At 39.0% G+C, this 10,528-nt stretch overlaps 1 protein-coding gene across 1 annotated transcript in view; it reads left to right on the forward strand.

Annotated features, from left to right (window-relative positions):
- The window catches only part of NAALAD2 (N-acetylated alpha-linked acidic dipeptidase 2), a 34,080-nt gene extending 24,307 nt beyond the window's left edge, over positions 1-9,773 (forward strand). Inside the window, exons 14-19 of the mRNA XM_009932589.2 lie at positions 1,139-1,230; positions 2,654-2,744; positions 3,406-3,670; positions 6,442-6,523; positions 7,440-7,532; positions 9,169-9,773. Of these exons, the coding sequence (XP_009930891.2) occupies positions 1,139-1,230; positions 2,654-2,744; positions 3,406-3,670; positions 6,442-6,523; positions 7,440-7,532; positions 9,169-9,358 (813 nt within the window). The 3' untranslated portion in view covers positions 9,359-9,773. The remainder of the gene's footprint in view (positions 1-1,138; positions 1,231-2,653; positions 2,745-3,405; positions 3,671-6,441; positions 6,524-7,439; positions 7,533-9,168) is intronic.
- The last annotated feature ends 755 nt before the right edge of the window (positions 9,774-10,528 follow it).

Genomic DNA, 10,528 nt, shown 5'->3' on the forward strand with positions numbered 1-10,528 from the left:
CGCTGTGGAACTTACAGCAGCCAAGCAGTTCCTTCACAAAGTTGTTATTCTTCTGCTAGCTGCTGACATAATCTCAGAGGTCAAAACTCCTTGGATTTTCAATTTGGATTCTGTATATTTTTCAATACAGAACTTAAGTCTTGACAATATTGTGGGATCATGTATTTAGCTGTGAACATTTATGCTTTTTATTTTGGAAAAAAAAAATCCCAATCCTCTGCACATCATAACCAGTCTTATATTTAAAGGACCGTGTGTATTAATAATTATTTAAGTGTAGGTGGAGACCAGGGCCAGAGTCTTGATTTATTTTTACCTCTGCCACAGATTTTCTAAGAGCTTTTGTCAACTAATTTTATACTCTTTCATAGTTTTTATGGCTTTATGAAGGCTGTGCTAATACTTACCTTTTCCATCCTGGTTACATAGCTTTTCAATTTTTTAAGGTAAGGGTGGGACCTACATTTATACATACAGTGTCTTGCACAATGGTTCTGCAGTCTTGGTTGAGTCCCCTAGGCATTGCTGTAATGTAGTTAATGACCATTTTTGACCCTTCCTTCTAGCACAATTCTTTAATACTTTTGCTATAGAAAAAGCAGTAAAATTTCAGGCTCAGCATGTTGAGAGAGTGTTGCTGCTGTGCGGCGCAAACCTCCGCAGGGTTAGGGCTGTGGTCGCCCCTTGCCTGCTGAAAGGAAAGCACCTGGAGCATCCTGGCTTCTGGAGGAGCTCTATGGTATTATGTATGCTGGGGTGTGTACATACACAGTGCAGTAAGAATACGTAGATGTTGTTGCACATAGAATATATGCTGTTGTGTGTGTACCTACACAGGGTGGTAAGAAGTCCTAGAAATCTGCAGGATCCACTTCCCCCAAAGTAGATGAGCTCCAACTAGTGTCCTTGAGCTTTTAACCTGTTCTTCCCCACTGCCTGTGGTTGGTTCCAAGTGCCTGTAAAACGCTTTTCATGGTTGGGATCTATAAATGTATGTAACAAAGGTCAACAGTGTATGTGTACTTCCCTGCATGCAGCAATGCAGTGATAAACAATGATGCAGATAGCTGTAAAGGTCTCCTTTGATACTGAATTGTTAGAGGTACTTCCAATGAGATTACAATCTTTTTCTTCCCAGATTTTAAGCCCTGATGAGGGTTACGAAAATAAGTCTCTTTATGAGAGCTGGCTTGAGAAAGATCCTGCAACTGAAAATAATAGCTATCCCAGGTAAGTTGTTAATCTTTTATTCTTTCCCAGTATTTTCATCGTGTCATAGCATGGCTATTCTCCAGAATTTTTCAAAATGTGCTATTGATAACACCAATACAAAACCTGTTAGTACAAGGTGACTCTCTAGCAGTATCTTTTAAAATAAAATAAAATTTTATGACTTTTTTTTTTTTTTAATGATGGTGACATCTATGCCTGCTGTAAAATGAAACCTCACATATTTTAAAGAACTTTTATTAGTAGAAAAGCAATTTGGAAAGCAATCAAAAAAGACCAGGGTGGGAAAAGACTTCAAAATATAGTTTAGTCACCCTACCAGATGAGATAATATCAAAATTGTTAGGATAAGCAAATGCTCAGTTGAAAGAAACTGCCTAGAGCAGTAATTAAAAAGCTCGTTAAACTTATTCTTTGCTTATGTAAAGGATGTAAATGTAATACATTAAAAATCTATATCTGAAGGTATTAAAAATTTATATTTGAAGCTATTAAAACTCCAAAACATGTTTAAGCCTGTGACTCGTAGGGCTAAATCTTATTCAAAACTTGGCATTACTCACATAAGGTAAATAGTGCTGCCTCTTTGTGTTATTTGTCCAAAATGTTCTGCAGGTATTACCCTATCTTTTAGGCTCTGGTAAGATGAGTTTCTCAATTCATTAGACTCACTGAGATTTCTTCCTTTTGAAAAAGCTACCAGATCTGATCTTTCTCAGCTGATGCAAATAGTTCCTTCCTGAAATTTATTCTTACAGGAGAACTTCAGCTGGGTTATTTTTCTTTTTGAGCTGAGAAACACCAATTATTGATCAGGCTAGACATATAAAGCTAAAACTTAATATAAAACTTAAAGAAATATTTGAAAATACTTAGAATATTACAGCTGTCTTTATTATCTTCTTTCCCTCTGTCTTGCAATACCTACCCAGCAGATGGCAATATTTACCTGTAAGTAGCAAATGCTAAGCAAGTCTTCTGCAGTGGAAATTATTTCTCAGTTTCTGGTTCTACTGTGGAATATGCTAAGTATATAAACACATCTGTCTTTACATGTATTGCTGCCCAATTCATATTAGTTTGGAAATAGATGATTAATGTTTCAAGATTACAGAGACATGTTTGATACCATTTTATGGCTCTTGTGCATGTGTATATTTTTTTTAACATGGTCAGTGTCATAATCCGGATCGCTACCTTTAAAAGATCTTCCTAGTGATATTGGATACGTAATTAGTGTGGTGGAATAAAATCAGTTAATTAAGCTTGCCACTCATCCAGTCTCTGATCTTACTGGTGTCCCTGATGTGCCCTCCAGCGGAACTGACCTCCATTTCTTTGAAAAAAATCTGCATTTTGCATAAATTACTATCATACTATAAAGTAAGTGCTTTCACTAAGATGTTGTCTTTTCTACATGTAGAATAAACAAACTGGGATCAGGCAGTGATTTTGAAGCTTACTTTCAGCGACTGGGAATTGCATCAGGCAGAGTCCGTTATACTAAGAACAGAGTAAGTGTTCCAGAATCCTTGAAGAACTCTGATAGTGCTGAGCAGTCATCTTTTAAAAGCATTTAGTCATAATTAATAAAAACGCTTTAAAGAATCTTTGACTGGTTCGTATATCAGTCCCATTTTCTTAGTTTAGCAAGACACCTAAATGTCTGGAGATCAAAACATGTTACAGTGATGTATATATTCTCTAGGCTGTCAAGTTCACATAAAGTTATTTACAGAATGTGATTGGAGGTGTATATTTCATTCCACCATACTATTAGTAGCCCCATTAGTATTGAGATCTTCGTTGTCTGTGTTCGTAAATAACTACACAAGATAAAAAGGGGCCATGATCGAGGGTTTCTGCTATACAAAACCCCAGACTGTTTTCACTTTTGGTGAAGGCACTCACTGCACGTTGGACGTGAAGGCAGGTCTGTGTAGGCAGAGGAAGGAAGCCTGCTCACTTAATCTTCTGCAACAGTCCATGGACTCAGCGTGTTTTACTTTCCTAAAATGAAGACACCAAAATGGAAGACTAGTAAATTGTGGTTTGTGTAAAATAGCTTTTTTGATTTGCAAACTGTGCAAAACATCGTAGTTGTTCGGTGATCAATACATCTCTTAACTGCAGTTAAAATACAGGGCACTGACAAATTTGCTTGCTCTTTTTCAGAAAGCAGAGAAATTCAGCAATTATCCTGTTTATCACACTGTATATGAGACCTTTGAGTTAGTGGAAAAGTTTTATGACCCCACCTTCAAGAAACAGCTAACTATTGCCCAGTTACGAGGCAAACTGGTTTATGAACTGGCAGATTCACAGGTCATTCCATTTGACTGTAGAGATTATGGAGAAGCCTTAAAAGGATACAGCAGTAGAATTTATAAATTGGCTAAGAAACATGAAGAACAGCTGAAAACTTACAAAGTATCATTTGGTGAGTAATAGCCACAAGAGTATTTCTTAAGTGCGTTAATTAGAATTATGCAGGGACACGTTGTATCTGTCATAGCTCTGAAACTGAATTCCTTACTTTCCTGTTTCAATTCTGCTACCATAATGAAGAGCCTCTACTTTTTTTTTTTAAAAACATAACACAGGTTTAACATGTTATTGTCTAGATGAGAGGGTTATAACAATTTCCATGCATGTTATTAATTATGGGCATTATTACAGTGCTCATGAGCAGTCATAGACCACAAACAAATGCAGAACAAAGAGATACATCAGCCTGCTTCCCAGTGTCTTGCGTAAAAAAAGAAAAGTTAAATGTTTATGGCAACTGCCTGGAACTTGAGAGACACAGGTGTCCATTCCTCCTTAGCCAAAGACCTCATCTGACCCTGGGAAACTTGCTTACCATCCTACTCTCAGGGCCTGAATACCGCTTTCAGGCAACAGAAGCACTTTTCTAACTCTTCTGCATAAGTATATCCATTTGCTGAGCACTTCAACACATTGCAATGGAGAAAATAAAACAGGTTGGAAACAGCAGAGTGCTCTGGATCCCAGGGTGGTTTTCTTTCTCTTCCTCTCTCTCTCCTTTCTTTCTTCTTTCCTCTTTCAACCCTGTGTTTCTGTACCAAGAAGAATTTTCAGTCAGTCCTAATTCACTTGCTATTTGAGAGACCCATATTCTGTATTCTAGAAGCAATCTTTTTTTTTAGCTCTCCTTAATAAATTTGTAGATGTGTCACTTCGACCAGTTTTTTACAAGGCATATATTTCAGTCTGAAAAGACTCTTCTCTGATGCCTGATCAGTTTTAAATTATTTCTTGAATAGAACTATAACTTTTAAATTTTGTTTATTTTATTACACAAGAGCGCATTAAAAGGTATAGGTAGTTTTTACAATACTGTGAAAATTAAAATTTCACCCAGAATTTTCATAGAATTGCCTATTGACAACACTGAATGTAAGAAAATCATCAATTAAGCCTGAATATTTCACATAATTGCCCTTCAAAACAATAGATTAAGTTTTATATTTGCCTTTGGATTCACATTTCAGCTGCTCCTCTGCAACAATTAAGGCTGGAAATATTTTTTCATTAAATATGTGCTTGCAATCATATGCTATCAGGAACTAAGGTTTGCAGGGAGAAAAAAAAAAAAGGAAATGTTGTGATATTTTCTAAAAAACCCCAACACCGACACCACTGAATAGCTAGTGAACATGAGCACAAAGTCTCTTACAGATTTTCAAATGACCTTTCTTTTTTCTCTCTTAAATCCCCTCCTACTGCTTCTGAAATATAATCTGTTGCCACGATATAACCATGATGTTAGCAGGGCTGAACTCTGTCCTCTGGCAAACTTATAACTATTGCCACAGTTGTGGACAAGTGTGAATTCTCACTGTCACGAGGTGACGTGGGTCTGTCTGTACTGCAGTCCGTAAACAGGACGCATACATAAAATCTGTGCAGCTAATTATGTAAACTAAACAAAAATATTAACACAAGAACAAGCACGTGTGGGCTGGTGATGAATAAATAAGTTTGCTAGAAATAGAAGAGCAAATGAGACTGCAGAACTGCTTTCAATAGGAGTCCTGGGAACAGAAACCCTATCACGCTAAAATAGTGTGATAATCACACTATCACACTAAAATAGTGTGATAAATTTATAAACAGTGAAGGGCCGTAACTGCCAACAGACGACTGGACTTAGGAGATGACCTAATCTTATGCCCCATATTCCTGTACGATCAAAGAGAGGATGCTCTGGTTTATTGACAGTTTTCTGACATTTGTGGGCAAAATGTACAAGTTGTAAATCTTCCTTCTCTGTAATTGACTTCAATTTTGGTAAGGCCAGAAGTTCTTCTCCTCGTAACAGTCACCTTTTACATATTCTCCAAAAATTAGTTGTATAAATTGATGATTTTCCCAGGTCTGTATTAAATAGACTCTTCCACAGGAAACTCATCACAGCTGATATTGTCATTAAAAGAAAGGCCTGCTGCTTCTTTGGCTAAGTTATTCCACATGGCTTGGCCATACTGCCAAGGACGCAGCAGGAGAAATCCACTGGCTTACCTGCATGTAGTCAAGCTGAACAGGCAAATTCTGGGGCCTGACCAGCAGCACTGCAGGACGGCGTGTAGAGCCAGGGCAGAGACACCTCCCGTGCTGGAACTCCAGCACACGTGTGGAGCAAGCAGGGGACTTGGCTACTTCAGTCTGCCTTGTCTGTCTCTGTATTCCATGGCAGTTGTCTCTTTTATGCCTCACCTAATACTATTGAATATACACATTGCGCTCTTCTGTTAGGATATGAATAGGACATCATGTTCTGAGAGGGAAATGCTGCTGTCTTTCTACAGCCTGCTGGAAGAGCTGGTATTTTTTATGTGTCAGGCTTTTTATACCTGAACCCCTTTTTTAAAAAGGAAACTGCAGAGTTCTCTGTTTGCAATGCCAGCCTGTCTTTTCCTTGCCGAGCAGAAGGAAGATGTATACTTGTGGGAGCTTTATCAAGCATTCTGCTTTATTGTTGGCCTTGTTGCACAAGGGCGTTGTCTATTTCTGCTAGTAGTGCGGCTCTTTAAAGTCTACACTAGGAAAACTAATGAATTACAGAAAGATAACCAAATGGATGCAATTATGTCAGCAAAACAAATGTACTTTTTCAACGGGCAGCTGAAAGGTATATTGGGCTCAACAGATACTCTGAAGCTGCTCACAAAGTCCTTCCTTTTCTAGATCCTCTTTTCTCCGCTGTGGTGAACTTCTCAAAGGCTGCTGCTGAATTTCACAGGAGACTTGAACAAGTTGACAAGAAAGAGTAAGGGTGAAAAAACCTCAAAACTTATATATATATGTATGTGCACCTGGGGTGGCAATTTGTCCTTTCCAGTGACTACACAAGGATTCTCTCTGATTAGTGTAGAATAGAGCCCTGGAACTCTGAGGCAAGCAATATTTGCTAAGATGAATTCTGCTTCCCTTGATGAATAGTATCAGCTGTAGAGCTTATTACTAGTATCAGCTTGTCATTAAAATTATTGTTATACATGGAAAGGTAGGCAGCAGTGAAAGTTAAAGTTGGACTAGGCTCTGTATTTAGACAACGACACTTGAGTGTTGTAGGTGATGCCAGGATTTTTACTTTCAGCACACCTCAAGGAGACAGGATGATACATCAGAGTATCTAAGATATCCATATGATGCTTGCAAACCTAAGGGCCCTACAGGACTCCCATGCCCTCTCAGTGCAGTGGCTGGAGGCCAGGTGCTCCTAGGCACATCGTGTGGTGCCAGATAGTTGTGTTCAGTCAACTGAATCCCATCCTTACTATGCTACTGTATAGATTAGAGCAGGAGTTTGGACACTTCACCTACGGATGGACACCAAAATCTAGGTACCTTCATCTTGCCCTAAATCTCAGCCTTCCTCTCCTCTCTGCCAGTGAGACCTTTCTAGTGTCATTTAATACTAAGCAAGTATCTGACACTCAGAAAGTCTCCCATTTTATTTTGCATAGTGTGAAATCTTGTAGTTGAGTTTTCTAACACAGAATTCCTAATGCAGTAATATAATATGTATTGAATAGCTCCATTTGCAAAACCTCATGTTTTTGTAAACTGTAGACTATCTTTGGAATTTTTTTTCTGTCCAAAGAAAAGGAAAAGTGTTTAAATCAAACTGGGAAGATATGTTTCCCCGTTGTGTTAAAAGTCTCTGTCTCCATTTTCTGCAGTCCAGTTGCAGTGCGAATCATGAACGATCAGCTGATGTTTATAGAAAGAGCTTTCATTGATCCTCTTGGCTTACCAGGAAGGAAGTTTTACAGGTGAGGCAACAAGTTTCTTGCCCTGTTGTCTAAGGAACTCTATTTTTGCAGATGAACCCCACCCTAACTGAGTGGTCAATTGAACTACTGTACAGGCCTCATATAGGAATTACCGCTCAACAAATTGTGTTCTGGGTACAATCCAGTGAGTAGTAGATTTTGTTTGTGACCCCCAAGGAGAACTCCTTGGCTGCACCAGACTTGTGGTGCCTAATTCCTCTTCTTGGGTCTGGCACTGTGTTTATATTAGCCATCATACTCTGTGACTTTTATTCGCAGATGTTTAGTACTACTTCGGTTACTACTTGCTCTTTTAAACCTGTACAAATTGAGGACTGAGTGGAGAATCAACTGTACGGAATGAAAGGAGAAATGAGGGTAGAGTAACAGAGAGAAGAGGATGAGAACAGATGTGGAGTGAGGGTCAGGTGAGGAGAGAAGTCCAGAAGATAGAGCTTGGAGAGAGTGACCTTCGAGCACAGGACAGATAAAGGTCCTTGAGCTGTGCTGCAGAGATCCATCTGTCCCAGCTTTGGCTGCTTCTACAGATGCTCCTAGTTATTCTTCAAGTTTTCTCTCTATAAGCACATTGGCCTGCAAAAAGTCAGTGTTTGGTGCACCACAATAGAAACTCAGTGCCTATATTAGTAACACTTGACAAGAAGCTAGCTTCTAGCATCAGGTGTGTGACTACTCACTTCACTCTCAGTATCCCCCTTTCCCTAATGACTGGATATACCCAACTCACTGATTGATGGCTTTCACACCATGCCAGAAGTCCCTCGGGCAGGTGGAATTGAGCATCACACTTCCACCCTCCTAGGATAAACTGTCGTTCACGCTTTTGGAAGAATGAAATGCTTGTTTTCTGAAGTTCTTTTCTGTTGAGTGTTAGGTATCATTTAGAGCTATCTGGATTTTTAATTTTTTTTTTACTTCCTTGCATTTATTAATGTAGTCTTAGTGTTTATTTTGATTTGAGGGACTCTTTCACATGCTACAAATGTGCTTTGATACTTCATATGAAGAAACCAATTTAAAAGCAGATCTGCAACTATTCATTACTGAAGAAGAAAAACCACTAACAAATAAAATTGATACTTTTGCACAGTTCTGTTCTGATATGATCACTTCTTCTCTAAAGAATTCATGCTTTTCTCCAGAATTCTCCCACAGATGTTTTTTTCTCTCTTTTTACATTCTTTTCACAGATTTGCTGACCATCACTCAACTGCTTAGTTATTTTTGAGGTTTCTGTTCCAGTTCTCATTGTAGACCCATAAATAGTTTTATTCCCTGTTCCAGCCTGCCACATGATTTCAGGAGGTTTGTTGAGCCGCCATTTTCAAAAAATTTAACATATTTTCATTTCTTATTAGACAAACACACAATCTCTTCCCAAGGAGAAGACTACCTGTCCTAAATCTGTGCCCTTTCTGATAGATTTTGCCCTTGGGGCTGCTTCCTCCTGTCCTTTTAAGGACAGGTACAGGTAGATTTTCCATGTGTTTAGTAAGTTCTGATTTTCACAGGATTCATAGCTGCTTTATGTAGCACACATACAGCTCCCTCCAGTGAACACCTTTAATGGTTATCTTGTTTAGTATACCTACATTTTTTTCTTCTTTGCCCACAGACATGTCATCTTTGCTCCAAGCAGTCACAACAAGTATGCTGGAGAGTCCTTCCCGGGGATCTACGACGCCATGTTTGATATCGAAAGCCACGCAGATCAGCACAGAGCCTGGGAAGAAGTAAAGAGGCAGATTTCCATTGCGGCCTTCACCGTGCAGGCGGCAGCAGGGACGCTGAAAGAAGTAGCATAGGATGATGGCTTTGAAAAGCTCAGTCAAACGGCAAAGTCTGAAATGCATTGTAGACATTCTCCTGCAGTGACCTAGAGTCTCCCGACTGCCCATCTACCTGAGTTCCCACGCAAGTGTACTGGCAGGGTGAGCAGGAGCTCTGTGTATCAAAGAACTCCTGAGACAGAAATTACTGCTTCTCTGATACTGACAAAACTGTAGCTATAAGAACAACCCTAAATGGAAGCAAATTTGGGGGTGGGGAGAAGGAGGAATCGGTTCCCAATTAGAGCTTTCTGAAAGACCTGCCAATTTTGAGGACCTGTTATTTTGGATGTAAAATTACAAAACCAATTGTTTGCCAAGTTACCTGTAAATCTTGTCTGTAGCAGTGATCAACAGCACACATTTCAAAAGAAAAATGCACTCCTCAGCCTGTGCATTTTTCTTGCTCTGATAATTACTTTTATAACAGAAGACATTAAAAGCATCTCTGTATTATAGAATCTATTCTACAGGACTGGTGAGTGCTCATTATACTGATGTGCTTTCTTTTCCTGAAAAAAAAAATAATACTGACGCTCCTGCTGATTGCCAAAGCAATACTTGCCATTCTTGGTAACCAGAGAAAACAGCTGCTTATCTGCAGAAGTCCAAAAGCACTTTCTTGGGGAGTGAGGGTCCATCCCTCTGAAAGACACTGTGCCCCTCCCTCCTTTATTTCCACTTTGGAAAATATTTTGGAGGATAACCAAAAGCTCACCTTGCTCCTTTTGGCACTTTCACTAGTCCCAAACTCATGGCAGCTTTTGTTCCTATTACTTCCTGCGGGATCTCTTTCCTGCAGATGTCTTCTTCCACTTGAGGGAGATGGAGGACATTGTCGCTACTGGCATGGGGGTTAGATTATTCTGTCTTTAGATAAGACCTGAAGAAGGTTTCCCATCAGGAGCTGCATTTACGTTCAAAGAGAAACAGAAATGCATGTGAAGGATAATTGTACAATTCTTGCTTCATTTGCCCTTTAAAGGTACTTCTCATCTACATGCTTTACAACTAATAAAATTGCTAGAACTTTATCAAATCACATTCCAATTTGTGGGCAGTGATAACAACCAATTTATTCTTTTATGTAAAATATACTACAGTTTTTCTCACAACCATAAATCACACCAGGTTGTGGGAATAAAA

This window comes from Opisthocomus hoazin, chromosome 1 (genome assembly GCF_030867145.1).
Source record: "Opisthocomus hoazin isolate bOpiHoa1 chromosome 1, bOpiHoa1.hap1, whole genome shotgun sequence".
In the NCBI taxonomy this organism is placed as follows: Eukaryota; Metazoa; Chordata; class Aves; order Opisthocomiformes; family Opisthocomidae; genus Opisthocomus; species Opisthocomus hoazin.